The sequence below is a fragment of the Callionymus lyra genome, chromosome 2, assembly GCF_982586985.1.
Source record: "Callionymus lyra chromosome 2, fCalLyr1.hap1.1, whole genome shotgun sequence".
Taxonomy (NCBI): Eukaryota; Metazoa; Chordata; class Actinopteri; order Syngnathiformes; family Callionymidae; genus Callionymus; species Callionymus lyra.
The window spans coordinates 33,645,265-33,667,456 of NC_141819.1; the positions used below are offsets into that span (position 1 = coordinate 33,645,265).

General features: G+C 38.5%; 1 protein-coding gene across 1 annotated transcript in view; it reads right to left on the reverse strand.

Annotated features, from left to right (window-relative positions):
• tshz3b (teashirt zinc finger homeobox 3b) overlaps positions 1–21,404 on the reverse strand; it is a 36,559-nt gene extending 15,155 nt beyond the window's left edge. Inside the window, exons 1-2 of the mRNA XM_087784781.1 lie at positions 20,495–21,404; positions 19,858–20,257 (exon numbers count right to left, since the gene is read on the reverse strand). Coding sequence (XP_087640907.1) covers positions 19,858–19,897 — 40 coding nt within the window. The 5' untranslated portion in view covers positions 19,898–20,257; positions 20,495–21,404. The remainder of the gene's footprint in view (positions 1–19,857; positions 20,258–20,494) is intronic.
• Positions 21,405–22,192: the final 788 nt, after the last annotated feature.

Here is a 22,192-nt window from a genome sequence, read left to right on the forward strand (position 1 = left end):
TAAATAGTCACAAAAATACAAGTTCTAAAGCAAAAACCCTAAAGTCATATTTAGAGACTATTAAATAATTGAATAATTAAATGAAAAAATAAAACAACTAGTTTCTACATGACCTTTGACCTAATGAGAGCCAGATGAAAACAACAAAAGGGCCACAGTTTCCCAGGTCTGACGTAGAGCGTCAATATATTTGTTCAACAATAAAAACAATGCTAAAAATAATAAAAATAATAATTCTACTTTGTTGGCAGAATGGCTGAACAAAAGAGTGCTGCTGGCAATTCATTAAAATGCTCTCGCACAACAATGGAAAAATGTCAAGTCTACCGTGCAGAAAACAGTACAGCAGTAAAAAAAAAATCCTATTATTTTAAGTACCATAAACTTGTCTTTACGTAAATATTTTTCCACTGTGCGTACAAATCTCATCTGGTATCTGGAATCCAGATGTTAGTAAATAAAGAGATCTATGATCCAAATGAGCTGAATATAAAAATCAATATGACAAGAACTGCAGAACTTTAATTAAATAATATATAATAACTTTATTGAATATTATAAAGTGTCCTTTTTTGGTTTCAGTAACTAATGAACACTTAGCATAACAAGGAGTTTTATAGCATATTAGCTTCAGACAAACAACATCACGTGACGCACCAATAGCCCCAAGGTCATCGACACCTTTTTCCTCCGGATTGTGTAGTTGTAGCATGTGTGTGTGTGCCTTCAACAAACTAGTACTCCGTTTCAAAGCATCCCTGGGAATGTGTGCGTGCGTGTTTCCTGCATGGTGGTAAACGCAAGGACAGTGATGAATTATGTCAGGAAGGAGACGGCCATTTTTAATCATGTAATTAGGCCCGAAGAACATAGGAGGGGGAAGAAGAAAGGTCTTTTATGTCTTGCAGACTATGTCAAAATGGTTCCAGTGCTGATGTGTGTGTGTTGTTCGCTGTGTACGTGAATGTGTGCGTGCTTAAAAAAGAGCACATGTATCAGGATGAAAGTAGAACAAAAAAAGAGGATAAACATATTTTTTAAGCAAATGAATGAGTATGATTATACTTTGTGTGATTTATGGAATCATCGACAACGGTTATGACTCTCAAGAACAATCTTATTTTCGTTGTTGTTGTGTGTCCTGAGAAGATAAAACACGTCTCGAAAAAGTTCTGGAAGACTTTTAAATGGACAGTTTGCATCAAAATCTGTTTGAGTTATATGTATTTATATGAATGAAAGAATTATAAAAACATATGATATGTATACAGTATATAAGTCAATAAAAGGCCTTTATTTTATAATTAACAAAATCTTGAAAAACAAATTCTGAAACCAATTAATAAAACTATAAGTCGCAACCTACTTGTTTCAATTTTAAATACCATTAGTAATTTATAGACTCTTGAGTAATGGAATATATTGAATTTTGGAGAAGTTTATGGTGTTAAAGTACTGTGTTCTGCATTTGTTAAATTATTATTATCATCATATCTTCAAAACTATTTAAAAGTCAGCCACTTAACTAAGAGCTAACACATAACAGATACATAGAAACAAGAAAATATATTTAATTAAATGTGTTTCTTGCTTATTTAGAATCATCCGTGAAGGTATAGAAACATAAACTAATGAATAATGGACTCTTAAGAGCTGCACAAAAACACCATGGTGGGGTTTGTGTCACTTAGCTGTGATTTGTGAGTGTTGTGTGCCGGACATCATGTGACACACACACACACACACACACACACACACGTTCACAGTGAACACAATGTAAAACAGACACTGCCATGTTTGCTGTAGCTTGACTGCAGGCCACAGTTGATTAGTATGATTTACAGCGTTTCTCTCCTTCACAAAGTTCTGCACACATGCATGAGCCGTGTGTGTGTGTGTGTGTGTGTGTCAGGCTTGAGGAATTCATAAACACGGAACCTTGACTAAGTTGTTTTTCCTTTAACAAGCTCATCCCCATTTCCTTTTCTTGCTCGCGCTGAGAGACACACAGTCACTATTAACGTGTCGCCTGGAAGCCGCTGCACAAACCTTCCTGCGACTATCTGCTCTTGCAGAACAAACAAAACAAACACCATCCCTTTTAGTTGCGTAAAAACGATCGAACATTTTCTATTTTGGATTTAGATTGAGAAATACTTATGTATGTCTTAAAGTATGTAAATAAAATGTAACAATATTTCGAGGTACAATATCCTGGTAATGACTTATTGTTATGCAGTACTCTACTCTACTACTGGTATAAAATTACTTTACAGTAAGATAATAACACTTTACTAAACATGTATACTGAACACTAGTTAGTGCAAATTAAACTTTTGAAATCAAGCCACACGGCTGACAAAACAGCAAAAGATAGAGCAACAATTTGACTGATGAAAGTTTCAAGCCAAAACTAATGGAGCCCAGATGACTGTTATTACCACATTAAAAACAACAGGAATTCTTAAAAAATATATTATTTTGGTTCAAAGCAGCTATAAGACAACAACTAAATGGATATATCAACTGACTTACAGGACAAGAAAATTAATGGAAGCTTTATCTGATTTAGATTCAGTGTTTTTTAAGTTGAGCAAAAATCAAGGATCATCCAAGACAACAGGCACTTCTGGGCTGAGCTAAAGGCTAATGTTGAGAAGCGAAATAAAGGCCAAATTTAATTTTTTTTATACTTTCGGACAACCAGAAAATTAAATAAAAAATAGAAAAATAACAAGCTTTGTCAAGGAAAACAATCCAAGGTGTTTCTCTTTTGAGGGAGTTATTGTGTCTGGATCTGTGTGTAGAACTCTTGGTTCCGCAGGATTGTGTAAACTCCAGATAATAAATTCGCTGTGGGAAAACTCTGGGATGTCAAAACATCCTGGGAACCTGTGATTGTGGCGATGTCAAAAAGATGTGTGGCATGGAAGCCACGTGGGATCAACAGATGAGGAGAAGCTACTTGCTGCTTTAAAAGGAGCCTCATCTCTATTTGATGGGAAGAAAAAAGTGGGTATTTAGCAAACTTGAGATTTATATATTTGAAACAGTTTTTTGACACCAAAGCAAAGTTTAGCTTTTTGTGAGTATTCTTCTCTAGGGATGGATCAGTTCTGACTTAAATGGAGGTAACCATTCCTGAAAAATATGTTGATGTTTATCAAATATTTTTTCTAAAATACACTCAGTCAACATGTAAAATATTATCATACTCTCACTTTGCCTATGAATTCACTTGGCACTCATTAAATCAAGTAGATCAAAGCAGTCTACTGTACATACCATAATATATGAATGTCTAATCATGGTTATTGTGTAGGACTTTAGATAAATGACTGAAAGAATATGGATGTATTGAGGAACTGATGCATAATGAATCAACAATAACTAATAACAACAAATAAAAACGTATTATTTTGCTCGTGCGAGTAAATGCAAGATATCTTGAGATGCGTTTTTTTGCATGCCTACTGCACTGTAAAAAAAAAATGTAATGGTAAAATACCAGCAGCTGTAGTTGCCCAAACTCTACCGTTAAATTTGGCAAGACATTTGTGTCATTAACTATAAAAATTGCGTAATTCATTAACTGTGAAATTGCATAATAATAATGTAAAAAACTCATATTTCACATTTTGAACAGCACTAGACTATCAACTGAACTAGCAACATTTTGACAGAATATTCTGATTCTGGTTACAATATGTTACAATGTTTTTTTTCCCATTTATTATTTAAGAAAGGTTGTGTTTTCAACATATTGAGACTGTAAGAATGGAATGTATGTAATGTTTCTCTATCTACAGTAATTCAATGTGTTTCCAACCATCTTATATTTTAAGGTCTTTGACTGTTTTGGTTTTGTGTCTCTGTTCAAATCTCAGAGTTTGGCAAAGGGTTACAGAACCTCTTAGCCCTATCTGTTACTTCCACAAGAAGGATGAACCCTTGCCAGTTCACCCTAAAAAAAACAAAAAAAAACACTTTTGTTTCCGCCCGATCTCCCCTAATTAATTAGACCAGTGGCACTATCAAATGGAATAGCCTGGTTTATCATCACTCACTCACTCCTCTCCCCAATCCCCCTGAAAACCTGTCGAGCAGAGCGATGGAAGCAGGAGAGAAAGGAACAAATAAAAGGAAGTCTAAAGCTACACCAAAGTCTGCCATTATCAGAAAGGCGTCATCATAAAAAAAAAACGACGCAGAAATATTTCCCCTTCATCTCCTCTCTTTTCCTGTTTCTCGTTCGTTCCTGCCTCCTCTCCTTAGGCAGACCCTAGACCAAGAGCCGGTACGGATCATATCTTTTTAATTATCTCTTCCCGCCTTTGATTAATTATTCGGCTTGACAACAGCCCGCTCGTAATGCTTTTCACCTGCCGCCGTTGACTGACGGCCCCTCTGTCGAACTCAAAAGCAAACAGCTGCTGCCATGATCGCCTAGCAACCAGCCGGTGATGGATGAGTCGGAGAGATGGATGGCCACAATAAATCACCACATCTGCCTGAGCTCCATAGAAACCTGGGAAAAGTGAGGGGGACTGAAATTCTAGTAGATGAAAGCGAGTAGAAATTGAGAAGAACTCAATGCTACCCTGAAAACTGACTTCATGATAGCACGATAAAATACATTCTAAAGGTTTTTTGTCTGATGAATAAAATCAACGACTGGTCTCAAATGCTACCTTAAATCTGGTCTTTGATATCGCTGGTCAACTAACTTGTTATTCAAATGCATCGTAGGCGTCACTACCTGGTCGAGTCACGACCTCTCACCTAAAAAATCTTCCCAAGTTCGCATTTAGTTTGCTTTATCGGGTCACTTAAACCAAATCTTGCTGGCTCGTACACAGTCTGTTATCGAATAATCTGTTTAGAATCTGTTTAAAAGCATGTGTAGTAATGTTTTAGTGCTTTGAAATAATCCTGATGTGAAGCTCGCTCGAATGAATTGAAGTAAGTGTTTTTAAAAAGGTTTTTAGGAAATCCACTCTTTCTCAGTTGTGAATGTTGCAGACTTTTTTAAAGCGAGACAACTCACCTTGAACTTTTTGAGCCAGTGTCACTCTATGTTAACCTTCTTTGATATGATAAAAAACGTACATCATATGTTGCAGAGTGTTCACTTTCACAAAAGTCGCTAAAAAAACAGTCTATGATTTAGTCTTGGTCTGTATATAAACTTGTGTTTTTCTCAACGGCCTATGGACTTCTCTTGGTCTGTGTGGTCCTTGGTCTTTTCTTGATCTTAAATGTCTACGGACTTGTCATGGTCTCAACGGCCTTTGGACTTGTTTTAGCCTTGATGGTCTATGGTCTTCTATTGGTCTCAACAGCTTATAGACTTGTCTTGGTCTAAAAAGTCAATGGGCGCAACGGTCTATGGTCTTTTCTTGATCTTGATGGTCTATTGACTTGTATTCGCCTCAACGGTCTATAGATTTGTCTTCGTCTCAACGGTCTCTATACTTGTCTTCCTCTCAACGGTCTATGGACTTGTCTTCGTCTCAACAATCTATAGACTTGTCTTCGTCTCAATGGTCTATGGACCTGTCTTGATCATGATGGTCTATGGACTTGTCTTTGTCTCAACAGTCTATAGACTTGTATTCGTCTCAACAGTCTATAGACCTGTCTTCGTCTCAACGGTCTATAGACTTGTCTTCGTCTCAACAGTCTATAGACGTGTCTTCATCTCAACGGTCTTGACTACAATCATAACAAAATATTGGCTATTGGAAAAAAACAATTTCAATAGTTCTCTAACCTTTTTTTCTCACTGAATTACGGTAACTTAATGTTCCTGTTAAAGGAATATACTTTTTTTTTACTAGTGAATCCAAGTTGTTAAGAAGTTTATCCAATTCCTTAAAGAGACTCTACCAGAAAAAACACACAGCTTTGTTTTCCCCTCTTTTATCTTTTATGTCCGACCTTTTATGAGGCTTTCAGTCACTTTTCCTGACCATTACCTTCCCATGCCAAGACCCGGGCTGTTCCTCTCCGCCCCCCCGCTCACCTGCCACCACCGCATACACACACTCTCCAGCGCTGTAGCTCTGGTTACAGCTCTGTAGCGATCCAGTCTAAATAATACAGCAGTGATGAATGGCAGGGCCAGATTCATATCCATCAATGGGCTCCTTTTTTGTAACCAGCATCTATCTTCCGTAAGGTTTCTCTTTGAATCGGCAGGCAGACAGGGAGGAAAAAAAAAGAAAAAAAAGTGGAAAGACTTCACTAGGGAGTGTAGTGTGTGAGTTTATGTGTCTGTGATAAGACACCGTGAGTGATATGCGCCTCCTCGCAGCCCCCAAGACACAAGACCAGGGCGGTGAAAAGAGACGTACACAGATTGTTATTGACACACAAACATGAGCGCACACCTCCAGTGGGCATCGGCGAGATTAATGGACGGCGGATTTACAATCCATTCGTGACGCACATGTGAGTAATTGTGTTTAAAATAGTATCGATATCACGCTGATTTCATGAGATCACCCGAGAGAGAACGAGGGGAGGCCAAACGCAAGTGTAACTCCGGCGTCTTTTCCGGCTTCTCCCGAAAATTCTCCAACACATACTCAGTCATTGAAAAGAGTCTAATCCCCCCCCCGTCCCCTCCTCACTTTGCTTATTCTAACTCTTCATTCCTCACCCCCTCCTTCCTGCCCCGGAGGGCTGGACCTGAGATGCAGGAGGAAGAACATGGACGCTCACACACACACACACACACACACACATTGCAAAGCATCTCCACACACACTGACTAGACCCTGGCAAGGCCTCGTTTGATAAATGACACACGTCAGTGTGTCAGGAGAGAAGGGTTGGTCTGTGATGTATGGTGCGGACGATGAGAGAGGGGAAATCGACTGTTTGGCGCTGCGACTACTGCTCGCCGCTCGCCTCCTAAGGTTCCTGGAAACCTCCCTAAAATACTTCAAGCACACAAACCCCTCTCCACATCAATGGGAAGTGAAACAACTTAAGAGCTCAAAGTTACAGAAAACAAGAGTTCTGGAAATCCAACCCACGGTATTGGCAAAGCAAGGGGGGTGGCTTTATTGATCAAAGACTCCACTAAAGAGTGCATTTCCACTTGGTTTTTGTTTCTTATTTTATTGACGTTTGGTTACAGACCTAGATACAAGTTTCTTTCTTCCCTTTGATATCTATTTAATAGAAAATATTGTGTTTTTAATTAGTGTGTTACAACAATACTTCTGTACTTCTATGTTTTCTTAGGTCTTTATATATTTGTCATTATTTTACTTATTATTTCACTTATTTATTGTATTATTTTTAATGTATTAATTGAATATGTTTTACTGTATTGTAACATTATACGTTTATTATTATTTGTTATATGTTTGTGTTTTACTTTGTCTTATTATATTGTTTTTAGTTGGTTAATAACTTTTATTTAACTGCGGTGACAACTTACATTTCTTGTGGGAAGAATAAAGGTGTATCTTATCTTATCTTGAAGTTACAACTGAAGCCAACTAAATTTAATAAACTTTTAGGATCGGATTACACTTGTAGTTTTTGTTAATATTTTAGTGTGTTTTTTTCTTCAATGTCTTGTTTATTTTAGTGTCTGACTAAAGGTGTAATATTTGTGTTTGGGTTAGAGTTTAATTTAAGTATTGATGTGACTATGTTTCTTATGTTTTCTTGAATAGCTGTAAAGTTTTATGATAAAAAGTGCTTTTTATTTGATGTCTGCAAGTCACAAAGGAGATACTTCCTAATAACCACTAAGGCTGATGAAATTATTTTTTTCCCATGACTGTATATTTATATATTTATTTCATATATTCATTTTGTTTTCCCGCTATTTAAATTAGAAAATGAAGAATTTACAGACCACGTGACAATTCACTTCACTTTCCTTTTATTTGTTTTGAAATCAAAAACGGGAGCTTTAAAAGCTGCTGGAGTCGCCTGCTCAAGGATTTAACTGCTGCCATCTAGGGGCGGGAAGTTTAATTGTAACACTAAAATAAACACAGTAAATAATTTGATGTTAATTGTACATCAAATTCTAATAATAAATTAATAAATTAATAAATGTAAAAATGGATTCATTGCTGTTGTTTATCGTTTCATTTGGCATTAATGGCCCCTCGTCACATTTTGTAATGTGGCCCCTTGAAGAAAATGTAATTGTACATCTTGGATCCAGACTTTAGAGGAGTCTATAGGACTGATTTTACAAAAACTTCAGTTGAAATATTTTTTATATCATAAATAAAGACATTTTTTAAACTGTAAGATTAGTTTTTATATCATTTTTCTTGGTTGAATATTGACCTTTTGTTCTTAAGATTTATTTCATAGATCAAGAACCATTTCTGTAAGAATTTCTTTTGCTGAAGAAAAGCACAAAAAGTACAATAAGACGTCTCCACCTTTTTATATGTCACAGTAACAAATGCATTCTTTGATTGATAACAGTTCAAACATGCATCAAAAGGTAGCCAACAATGCCTGCAAGAAATATGAAATAAAAAAAAAAGGTTTCATGTTGTTAAATCAAATATGGCTCAGTAGAGTCTACAGTCATGAAAAAGCGCTGAAAAGAACAAATAGCTTTTCAAGGAGGAACCAGGGGACCGTGAAAATAGACAGACAAAAAATGATTATTTTTAATTCCTCCTGTAACCATCTTTCTCCTGCTCCTCTTTCCCCCTTGTCATGGGGTGTCTGACATCTGCCGAGTGCATTTAAAAAGGGGGAAAAAAATGTGTCAGAGGAGTGCGATGCACTGTTTTGAACACACACACACACACACACACACACACACACACACAAACACACACAGATGCCCCCTCCCTCTCTTGCTCAGTTTCATTAGCTCACTGGCAGGGTGGCACTTCTCAAGCTCATTACCGAGGAAGGATTTATGGCGAGGCAGCCAGTGGTGGAGAAAAGGCATCTGTCAATAATTGCAGGGAGCAGCAACTCCCATCTCCACCAGCTTTGAAATCTCATTAGGTATGCAGTTATCAGGCATAAAGATCAAAAACATTACTCAGCTCCGACAGAAAGCAACCAAGAAACATTAATTAGCAACAGGCCTTCGTGGTATAAAATAAAGCAGCCTTCCTTCTCTCTCGTCTGGCTCTCCTCTCTCCGGGCGACACTCTCTCATTTGCTCACCTTTCTGCGAGGGCATGAATCAATGTGAGCTGGCAGTTCTGGTCAGTCGTGAAGTCACCGTTGACTTTTAAGTTGACACATGACCAGGTAAGATCAGTGTTGAAGAGCTACTGCACCAACCTCATCATTCTTGGACTACCAAAACATTTCCTGCCTTCTGTACGTATTTTAAGCCTCTACTTACTAGGGGTGTGTATTGTTACGTATCACAATACAGGGGCAACGATACGATATATCGCAATAGTATAGGAACAAGGATATATTTGTAGTATTGTCTGAGGACTTGACCCTGTTGTTGCATAACTTACATAAGTTGTAACTTATTTCAGTTGTTTTGAAACAAAAATCTGATAGAGTCTACTGTATCCTCTCGTCCTCAGTCATCGCCTGGATCTCGCAGGATTTCATTGTTCCTTTAGCTGCGGAGGACGTACTAACACCCGCCACCAAGAGGCTGGAAGTTTCATTGCAATTCAAAACAAAAGCATTAAGTATTTAGATGTTTATTGAGAATGACAACTATGATGAAATTGAATAGGATGTAAAAGCCAAAAAACTAAATAAAAACTAATAATTTAAAAATGATTAAAAGAAAATGTATGTATTTAGGTTTATATATATGGTACTACACCACTACTCCTTAGTGAACTACTTTTCTTTCGTAATGTTTTTGTTACCATCTTATTGGGCTGGTGAAGCTTCATGAAGCAGTGCCATGTTGTTTAGAGGTCAGTAGGTGGCGCCATCAGTTTAAAAATGAGGTGATGTTTTATTAGCACAGTGGTTCGAATCAAAAGGAAAATAATGCAGAGACCGACATCTAGTGGGCTCTGAAAACAATACCACTGCTTCGTGAAGCTTTACCAGAATGCAAAAGGAATGTTGATGTGATAAACTAAAAATTATTTTGTGTGAGATCTATTAAAAATGAGGTAATAAACAAAACCGCCATCGCTGGTGCGACGACATACTTTCATGATGAGTGGACATGTAAAAGAGCCAGTTGTGAACTGGACTTTGGTATTGGGGTCAATCTAGACCAGTGGCGGGCAATAAGATTTTCCTCAGTGGCCACATGTACACAGTGGCTTTTGTGTGAAAACTATAAAATCAAGCTAAATATTTTTTTTATTGTGTTTAATATTACATTTTTACAAAAGCACTTTTGTTCCAAATATTTTTTTATATTCACTTAAATATTTCTGATGGGAAAAATGCCAAAATCAATCCTAAAACCAAATCCCTAAAGTCTAATTTGATAATACAGACGAATACAAAATAAAATATCTAGTGTCTCAATGATCTTTGACCTCATGAGGGCCACATAAATACAGTCAAAGGGCCCCCTGGCTTCACTTGGTCCAAGTCTGATGCAGACAATTCTTTTCATCAGAAACTAAACCAAGAGAAAAGGAAGGATCAGAAGCAAGTCTGTATTTTTCTTTCATCCCGGCAGCGAATAAGTAGTGGCCAGTCAGCCGTATGCATGTGTGTGTAAAGAGAAGAGGAAGATGCTGTCAACTTGAGAAGGATGTCAGCACAGGCTGGCCCTGATTACCAGGCCCTCAGACGGGTCCTCGCTGGCTCCCCTGCCTTTCATCACCACCACTAACACACACACACACACACACACACACACACACACACACACACACACACACACACACCGGACTGATGGCTGCCAGTCTCATCGCGATGCAGCCAAAGCTGCCGTGGGAAAGGGAAGCAAAGGGCCCTGATTGTGAGACCGAGCACCCAAACACACAGGCACACATGCTGCAGACATAAAGACCCCCCCACCCACCACCCACCGCCCCGACCCCTCCTGCTGGAGGTAAGCAGAAACCCAGACTTGGACCTCGGCCCAGATGACACACACACCTTGTCCTCCACTGTCTCGACCTTCACTTAGCTGGCAGTTACTTAAAATCCATGCCCCCGTTCTCTTCACACACACTTTTGAAGATAGTAACTTCCTCAGATCGACTGAGAGAATAAATCGTGTTCAATCAATGTGGAGTGATAAATGAACACTTGACAAACTGGGGCCAGTTGAAAGGAAATCAAGGAAAAATAATAAACCAGATTAACACGTACTTGTAATAAAAAAAACAAAAACAGAAATTGTAGACAATAATAGTTAGAAGAACATTTTAAAATAGATTTGTATCTTAAAAATAGGTTTTAGGAGGGCTTAAAAGAGACAATACAGAGGATTTAACAATTCATTATGTTTGTTTTTAATATTTAAAATAACAAAAAATGTATGTAGTTATTTTTTTATTTCATACCAGGTCAGTCAGAGCCATCCCGGGTGGGTATTTACTCTAAAAAAAAGTCCTGAGGTGGTAAAAATGCATTTTATTTTTACTAATTATAAAATATTTGTATATAATACTGTAATTAAAAAAAATGCCATAGTGATATGCAACTAGTGAAAACCTGGTAAACAATTATTTTTGTACTTTTTTTTATATAATTAATAAACATTGTTTATGTATTATTTAAACACAAATATATTTTTTAAGACAATGTTTAAATATATTATACATATACTATTCTAATATTTATTAGAATATATATATATATATATATATATATTTAATTTTGTTTTATTATAATTCTTGATATATATCTTAGGATTTCTTTTCTTTCGTAATTGGTCATTTTACCCTCAAAAAAGATGGATGATAAACAAATTTGAACATTAGATTTTTATTTAAAGTTAGATAAAATACAATAGGAAAAAAAACCGATTTAGCTTGATTTAATTATAATTTATTTTAGTGTTTCCATTATATTTAGGCTTTTTCTCTCAGAGATGTTTTTTTGATGGTCCCTCACAATAGTCACTGTATAAATTGTGGCCCCACTGTAGGAAATTGAATTGCCCGCCACTGGTCTAAAACATTAAACTTTATTCATTATTTGTTATATCTGCTATTTTGTTTTAGTTTCATAATTCCTATGTCTCTTTGGTTTGACGGCCCCTCACTACATTCACATATACAATGTGACCCCTTGGGTTCTTCAATCGCCCTGTTTTGTTATCTATCATGGAGAGAACTACACTCAAAAGAAGATCAAATGTGGTTGTATTGAATGCTCTTCACAGCCACACATCTCTTTGTCGCCAAACTCAAATCCAAAAGTTCTATATTCATTATTTCGTCTGGCTTTACGTTGATGAACCCAGACACGCTTCTTCCAAATTAAAAAAGAAAAAAAAACACTCACAAATAATGTGTTCTGCCTCTGCCGCTCTCTCATTTATGGCTACAAAAACATCTTTTTATGAGGTGAAGTAGAAGCGATGGAATTGTGGGGGTGAGGTTTGTGGGATGATGGGGAGGCAGAAAAAAAAAATGAGGAAAGGATGCAGCCTTGTGAGCCAATTTAAGAAATAACTGCTGATGCATCAGCTATTGACTGAGCGCTCGTGATAGCGCTCAAGGCGAAACTGGGAGCGAAATGACAGCATCAACTGCCGGCAATAAAGTGCAGCGCGCCCGACCAAGGGGGCTCTAATTGACAGCTGTCAACCTAATGGGAGACATGACGGAAGATTCAGCGAGAACAGGGGGATAAGAAACACTGTTTATAAACCATCAGCCACTTATCCTCAAGGAAGAAGGGGGGGGGGAGAGAGGGAGGGAGGGGCGTGGGTGAGGGTTCGCCTCCCCCCCTCTTCCTCCCATTTCCTCCGTCTCTGATTGTCTACTTGCTTGCTTTTTCATTCTCTGCCTCCTTCTCCCGCACATAATCTGTTTCACAATCTCATTCCCTTTCTGTCTTGGCCTATGATAGAATATTTAACTATGCAACTGCTCCCGTCTTCTCTCTGTCTCCCGGTTCATTGTAGCGGAGCGTTGCGGGGCAGGAGCACTAAGAAAAGCAGAGGGAAGCCATAACTAATCACAGTGTCAGTTAGCAGCCTGGGAAAGACCCGGGCCGGCACAAAGTGGGACAGGCAGGCAGGACTTGAGGGTGATCACAACGTGGAAACGTCTTGAGATTGCCCTGACTTAAAGGGATGTGTAGATGTGATCTTTGTTAAAGGCTCTCGGTAGATGTCGGAGCGGTCGATATTTAAAGGCGCAAAGAATATTTGAATAAGTGAATAAACGTTTACTGTACTTCAACATCACTTGAGTATTTTGAGTATGTTTTAACAGGTTAGATTCGCTTTTTTTGTGACTTTTTTGTATCACCATATAGAGGCAACAATACAATAATACTGTAGGAACAAGGATATATTTGTAGCGTTGTCCAAGGAATTGACTCTGGTGTTGCAGTATTTACAGACCACACACACAATTTGTTTGAGTCGACTGTATCCTCTCGTCCTCTGTCATTGCAGGATTTAAATGCTGCCATCTAGAGGTGGGAAGTTTAATAGTAACACAAAAATAAAATAAAAATTGCAGTGAATATTTGGATGATAATTGTACATTAAAAATGATTGTACTTTGTACACAATATTGTAAAACAAATACAATGAAAGAACTGAGAAAAGTCAAGTCAAATATATAGATAAATACATAAAAATCGATTCAGTGCTGTTGAATGTCAACACAGTATTAAGAAAAATGACATTGTGATACTTTGATATTTCAATATTTTCTTTATCTTTTGTCATAAATGTAGATGAAACAAACAAGATAGTGCTTTAATGTTCAAAAAGACATGGACTGAATTAAAAATGAGATTTTGTTCCTTTCTGTTATTTACCATAATGTACCAAAGGATATCAATGGTTTGCACGTTCAATCAATTTTGGTTTGAATAGTGCAATCAAATAAATATGTAAGTATTTTAAATATCCATGGCTGGATGGATAGATATTCATAAGATGGTGAACCTATATAAATACACACCAAAATGTCCTTTTTGTCACTTAAATTTGAAGAACTTAAATTAAAAATAGGGGAACTATGGACAAAACAAAAACCTTTAACATATAGAAGCACTTTTGTTCAAAGATAATCAAAAGTGTTTATCTTGAAATACTTGAGGAACAGATCAAAAAAGTGCAAAACAAAATACTTTGTTAACTCGTTTAGTTTAACTGTGACCCGATATAACATAAATACCGACCGCTGCATTTTACCGAGGTCAGTTCTTTTGCAAAAACATGAAGTCATTTTTTCTTCTAAAAATGCCCCTTAAATCAATATATACAGAAAAATGTTCTATGCGAGAACTTCTTTTTGTGGTAAGAAAAGTGGAAAAACTACTGTTATTGTGAAGCGATACAAGTCAAAGGAATGCATGAAGCTAAAATATAAAATCTTGCTCTTTGGTATTACAAGGTATTCTATGGCTCCATACAATCATTTAGATGAAACCATTCCCTTCATTTTGTTATTGATTCCCAGGCTTTTGTTTTGACAATTCTTTATCAATATTGTTTAAAGTTCAAACTGTGTCTCTACAGCACAATCCTCAGCGTGTATTTGTTCGCCCTTGTGAGAAAATGTCTGTGTGTTTCTGTCTGTGAGAGTGTGTGTGTGTGTGTGTGTGTGTGTGTGTATTTAAATGGGCCACTGCATCTTGACTTAGATCCTCCACGAGTGCAACGTTAACATGCATCAAGCATGATTAATCTCTCGCTCTCATCTACAATCAATCACACACATACGTACACACACACACACAGGCGGAAGCAGAGAAATCACAGAAATCAGCTGCTTTTTCCTCCTTGGTTGCCATCTATCTGGTGTCAAGACAGAACCAGATCTGTCTTGATGTTAATATTTACATAAATCATGCTTAGCCTCTTTGGACGGCGTGCTGATGATAGCCGTTCCCGGAGAAATCAGGTGGAAAAAAATCCGAAAAAAAAACGTCACTCAGTAGCTAATAATGGCCGGCATCGACGTCATCAATCTGGAGAACAAAAACACACGTGTGATCCGAGCTGCAGCTGTGCACAATAGAGCTGCAAAAATACAAAATAATTCAGCCTTAAAAAAATGTTTGATGCTTCCTTCGGCATAACAATGAGTGTTTGGTCAAGCTGAAGCTTTTGAAGACAAAAGCCTGTCGCTCACCGTCTCTTCCTGCCAAACAACCAACTGGAAAATGTGTTTTTTTCCGAGAAAAAAAAGCCAAAGAAGTGGACGTCGCCGTCACCTTCACCTCCATGATGGTGACACGAGGAGGGGTTAAAAGGGGGTGGATCGAGAGGAGGGGGTCGGGGTGGTGGGGGGCACGCGAGGACGCGTTAGATCTCGTTGATTACACCCAAACTCTGCCTAATTGGCGAGCGTGACAGTGTGCGGAGCTTGTCATCTCCAATCATTAGTCCTGTCAGAGATCCATCAGACGCTCGGCTAATTAGAAGAACGCTAATGAAGCTGGCAAAACAACTCCTATCCTCCGACGGCTGAGCGCGCTCCATCGCCGGGATGGAAATAGAAATCGGGTTCAAGCTTGAATCATTGTTTTGGAGATATATTTTTTTTTTTTTTTTTTTTTTTTAAAAAAAGCTTTTCTTTTTAGGCCAAATCGTCAACATCTGGTTGGTCTTTAGTGAGAGCAGATTCAACCACATTTTTCGAGCTATTGTTCGGGGCTGGCAGCGTCGGCGATGGATATCTTTGGATTTGACTTTTTATTTTTCCCTCAAAGAGCAGAGGAAGAGAAGTCAAATGCGAAATTAGTGTCATCTAGAGCTTTGTATTGAGAAGAATCTGATCACGATACAGAGGCTACGATACGATATATTGTGATACTGTCAGAACAATTATTTGTTTGTAGTATTGTCTTGAGGGCTTGAGTCTGGTGTTGCAGAGTTTACAGACTGTAAATAGCAAAATATGTAGCCAAACAATGTATCCTCTGGTCCTCAGTCATCGCCGGGATCTCGTGCGGTTTCATCGTACCTTTCGCTGTGCGGGATGTAATAACTACTGCCATCTAGCGGCCGGAAGTTGAATGGAACAAAATAAAAACAACATTTACATAATTGTTTATAATTCATTTGTAAATAAATACGAAAATTGTATTTTTTTAATGAAACATAAACCACCAAAATAACTACGATTAAACTGAAATATAAATTGAAAGCAAAAACAATATAAAAAAAAAGGGTTTTGTTCTTGAAGAAGACAAATTGATACAGTACTGTTGAATATTGATACTGTATCGGGGAAGAAAGAACATTGCATCATATCGCTGTATTGACATTTTTCACACCCCTAGTGTCGTCTTACAAACTTTGATCAGTGACGCTGGCCATTTCAGTCTCCTCAATCATAAGCAAGGTCCTAATATTGATAGAAATTGTTGCTTAAAATATCGCATTTCTTGTTTACATTTCAAAGATCGTCTTTCTCTTGACAGCGACTCTCGGTCCTTGATAATCCAGCGTGTAATGTCCTTCTTAAGACCCAACAAGTTAAGTTCCGTATTTTATCCTCACTCATAATAACTTTAAAAAGCTAAAGCCGTGTAAGTTCTACACCAAAAATCTATGTGGCATGTCCTGCAATCCACTTAAGAGGGAAGTATGGATCCATCTTGTGGCATCAGTAAACTGGCAAGAAACATTCTTGTTTTATGGGTGTATTTCCTCTAAATAAACATTACATTGTACGATCACAACTGACAAAATAGGACGATATGTTGAAGGAAAATATCAGTTATGAGTATCAATCAGAATTATTACAAAATACTTAGGTATACGTGGATTTTTGACATTAGTATCAGCGCAAGTCGCCATCAATTATTTCAGTCCTGTCAACACATCTCTGTTAATGTCCGGCGTTCTTGATTGAAAAAGCGCTCACAGAAGAGGAAAAACTGAGGCTGTTGTACTCGCACCGACACACACCCCTGTTTCCCAATCAAGGCCCATCATTTGCCATCCGCCCCACAACTCATGCCAGGACTGCGGCGCAATCAATTTATCATCACTCGCTCTGTGCCATCTTCTTAACCTTATAACTTGCAGCTGCGCGAGGAGAACAGAGGAGGAAGTTTTTCCGAAAAGTTTTTGTCCTCATTACAGAAAATAAATGCCTCATTCTCCGTCGGGTCTTGATTTTTCCAGCTGAATTTAAAAAAAAGAGGGAATTTCTCGCGCCGTCCATCCGACCATCCATCTATCTGTCCATCCACCCCTTCCTCCCCCTCCTCCCGTTGTCCATTAGAGTTAAAACATTTTGATCAAGTGGGGGCCCCTGGGCTGAGAATACATTGCTGCCTCTTTCCCCTACATTTATTGGTGTGTGTGTGTGTGTGTGTGTGCCAGTCTCTGATTGACCATTAGGGCCATTGATGAATGTGGCTGTCAGAGGGCAGACAATTAAATCAAATATGAAACAAAGTCGCTCTGACGGGTCGTTCTGATGGAGCAAACCAGTCTTCCGCCTCCCGATTAGGCTAATAGTTACATTTTTCATAGCACTGTGCATGTGCTTAAGGGTATAAATACACACGGAGCGTATACATCACATGAGCTACGTAAAGAGTGTGTGTGTGTGTGTTTGTGAGATGTGGATTGTCTCGCCATAGCAACAAGAAAGGAGATTCAAAACACGGATACAAACAAACATTAGAGCGAAAAAAAAAAGAAAAAAAAAACATCACCTCATGTTCTGACGACCTTAACCACAAAGAATCGACTCAAACCAACTCAGTGGCTGCCCATACGTGAACGACGTAAGCGTCCACAGCCTACTATCAACTTTCCTCAACACACAAAAAAAATATCCTCATAAGAATCGTGTATAGCACCTTCCGTCGGTAGTTACCAAGCCTACAGCTGTCTTGAACACGAAGCAGATGGCTGATAAATCAGAGCAAAATGTAGAAATGATGAGCCGATCAGCATATTGCGTGTCTTTAAATGAAAGTTTATTGAGACGTCTCGCATATTGAAGTTTTGATGTGTTAAAAAAAAAACACTAAAAGAAATACTAATAGGTGACACGTTCCATTTGAGGCGGAGCTTATACGTCTTGATTGCTTAACGACACCCAATGTGTTTAGCGAAACCTTTTTTTAAAACTATTTATATTTCAAGCTAAATTAATCTTCATTGTAAAAAAAAGAAAAAGCCACTATAAGTGTAACTAAAAGATAAGAAAGGCGACGATGATGTGGACCAGACTTAAGCTATAGAGCCAGGACTTGATAAGGATTTACGGCTACGGGTTTGATTTATGGACTTTTCGTATGGATTAAATACTCAGCCAGAAGACAAAGTTATTAATCATAAGTCAAAACTTTGATTTGTGAACATCTGTTTATGCTCTCAACTGAATGTGTGAGCGATATCCAGCGTTAGAAGTTAAAAAGGAGTAAATAAGATAAAAGTTAAGGACATAGGGAAGTAGTTCTAGTTTGTAGGTACTTGACTCTAGTCAGAAATATATCTACAGTTGTCAAATATTGATACAGTTATCGATGCAATTATGCTGACCATGTCTTTTTAGAATGAGTGAAAAAGATTTATGGATTTGTAAGATTATGCGCCAAAAAATCAGAGTGTATACAATTGAATACTACTTTATTTTAATAAAATAGTTTAATTTGTCGCTACTTTCTGGAAGAAGACGATTTAAGCAGTTTGAGTTTTTATTTCAGACTGTAGCAGAGATTTATAAGAACTGTGGATGGCTCACTTCTTGTGCGCAGATGAGGTATTCCTGGGCAAAAGCCCCTCATTGCTCTTAGCAAGGCATTCTTCCGCTCCCCCCCATTCAATCAAAGATAAAAGTATCATCAATATATGGAATTAAAAAGGTTAAACGTGAAGATATGTTTTAAGTTTACCGGTATATCATGGAGACGATTAATGCTCTGAACTTTTATTGACTTCAGGAGCGCACTATTAAACTGAAAGAGCTCATCTTTGAAATAAAGATTTATGGATGTTCAAAACAGCAAGTCTGGATTTATTTTTCAAAACTGCAGAAGTTTGCTCATTCACCGTTAAAGGTTCCTTTACTTGTTGCTAATACATAGCAAATGTATTTTTTAATAATTACAGACATATAACTCGGTATTTAAATGGATAATCAGCATGACAAATATCTATATTATATTCCAGGTCTACAGGCAGTTAAAAGTAAATAGTTAAATGTATATAAATGTACAAAAACGAGTGACTATGATACAACAAGAAATTGGAGGTTGAAGTTTTGAGAATTTTTAAACCAATATCCTTCAATTTTTGGAAAACTTATTAGTGCAAGAAAATAAGAAAAGCATATGTTAAAATGTCCAACTCTAGAGCACTGAAAGTGTTATGATGTGAGCATAAAGTATTTGTGATTGACATCCTATAGTTGAACTTTTATAAAGTGATATATGAGTAGCTGGATCTTATAGCAAATATAAAGATACATATACAACTGTATTTGTACACGTATTCTCCTGCATATTAAGAAATCGTAATCAAATGATGTGATCGATGAAGCGATACTTATTCTGAACATCCATGCGTGGATCCAATAGAAAAAAAAAGATGAGGATAAATAGTTTAAAACAATGTTTATCTTCAGTGGAGTGTGTGAAATTATCAATAAAAGGTAAGTGAATGGAGAGAAGTGCGTGTAGGACGAGGTGGGAGGGTGTGTGTGTGTATGTGGGGGGGTGTATATAGAAGCTATTAAAGGGGTGTGGGGGGGTCGAGAGGTAAATTCCATGCAAAAAGTCAGCTCCAGCGTGTACCTGCGACGCGCCGCGGCGCTTCCTGCTTCCTCCGCGGCATTCTGGCTGCTGAGCTCCGGCGGGGAGTTCTTGTCAGGCCCCGCTGCCGCCGATCCGGAGCTTTCCCGTGGGGGTCCGCGGTTCCTTTTCGCTAACAGTCCCCCCTCTCTCTCCGTGTCACTGCTCCCACATCGATACACGAGTGGGCGTGTTGTTGTTGTTCACACACAACAAAAAAAAACAGCCAAAAAATATATATTCTAAAAAAAAAAAAAGAAGGACCAGCGCGACTCTCTCTTGTCGCGCGTGTCTTCCCGGTGTGGTCCGTTGGAGACAGAAAGAAGAAAAGAAAAAAATCACGCTTCTTCTTCTTCTTCTTCTTCGGAGGTCCTCCTGCGTTTGAGGGTCTGCAACAGGCGAGCTGGAGGGGATGAAACCAGAATGATCGCGTCAGTCAAAAGTCCGCAAACAAGGGGGACAGCGCGCATCAACCGGAGCGCCTCGTCTACCTCCCCGTGGCTGATAGGCGTCACGTCTCTCTCTCTCTCTCTCTCTCTCTCTCACTATATATCTCCCCCTTTTTTTTCTCTCCTCTCAGAGTGTCTCACCCTTCCCACTGCTTGTCATTCATTCGCTTGTAAACAGAGCAAATACGTACCCACTGTTATCCTCGGCACCATGTTTTTTGGGTGTTTTACTCCCTCATGCGTAATGATAGAAAAATAAAAAATCTCACGCACGAGAAAAGATCCATTCAAGTCCAGTGGAGGTGAAGTGTGGGGAGGGACACACACACAAAAAAAACCCACATGCAGTGGTAGAAAAGGAGGTGACGATCGGGACGTGGGTTTTTTTTTTTTCTTTAAAGAATCCACTGAGGACCCCGATCCAAAAACCCACTGTGTGTGTGTGCGTGTGTGCGTGTGGATCGATGAGATACGTGCTTGATTGGGTCTCCCTTGTTGTAATAATGTTCATGAGGAGGAGGGAGGAGGAAGGAGGAGGAGGAGGGAGGAGGAGGAACAGGGGTGGGCTCAGGCGGCTCCCATGCACGCGGGCTGGATGCGTGGAGCGCACGGATGAGGCTTGTTTCGCCAAAAAACTCTCGTGGCCGATGATCTCGTCCTTAAACGTCGGAGTGTCTCCCCTCCACGAGCAAGCGGAATAAATAACTTTTGAGGTAAGAAAAGTCCGCGTTTCTTATGTAAAGTTCTTTTTTTTTTGTTGTCCACGCACGATAAAAGGTAAGTTGCCAAGTGTCAGCTGTCTCTCAGACGCGCCTCTTCTTTTGGTCAAAAAAAAGCAAAAAATCGTAAGATCTGGTCCTCTCTCATCTGCCGAGAAATATAGGGGGGAACAAGATCCAAGTCAGGTCTTCCCCGAGACTCCTCGAGCTCCGTGTCCTCGCGTCTCCTTCTCCGCCGCACGGAGGATGTTTTTCGGCCGGTTCTCGCTGCGACTGTGCGCGTCGCTCCACCACTGCATGCCGTTAGATCCGCCCAAGCATCTGTCCGTCTCTCCATTGGCGCATCCATCAGTGTCACACACACACGCGCCCGCGCGCGCGCACACACACACACGCGGACCTGACTACTATAACCCCCTCCCACCCCTTCAGTGTGCGCTCAAACAAACTCCACGCGCGTTGGATTGCGCGTGCTCGACGGGCGATGGAGAGCTCATTGTGACTGACACTGTTGGGAGAAGAAATAAGTAGAAACGGTGCGATTTCAGTCCATTTTATGAAGCACTTCGTAGGGAAAACTATTAAAAACACGATCTTCTTAAACATTTTATTTCAAAGGTTTATGAAATGCGCGTAATGGGACACCCAAAAAGTTGATTTTTTATTTTTTTTAATGAATGACTTTACTTAAATGTTACATTTTATGGATGATAGTCGAGATATTAAGGTTAAGAAAATATAAGATGTGTTTGCAAACATATTTAAGACGCGAATTGAGACTTTAGGAAAACAAGAAGAGCGTGTTATTAACATTTATTTTTAAATTCTACGTCATCTTTACAGCTTCACGTGTTACATTCCAGAGTCACGTAGGTGACTTTCATATGATTTTACCCCCTTTTTTTCTGTTGATGGACCCCCGTTATAAACGGATGGATGCTTCGGAGAAGATGTGAGAGATGAGTAGAAAATTGTCCCAAATTAAAACCAAAAAAAAAAGTAGTCTAGTTCTCTATTTGATGTTTTTTTTCGGTTTGAATTTTACGAGGAGAAAAATGACTTCAACAGGATGTGTGTCACTTTTAAGCGTGTGTGTGTCTCTGCGTGTAAAGTTCATCCGAGACGGTAAAACCTTCATCTCTACTATGAGACTTTTTTTTTCTGTATTTT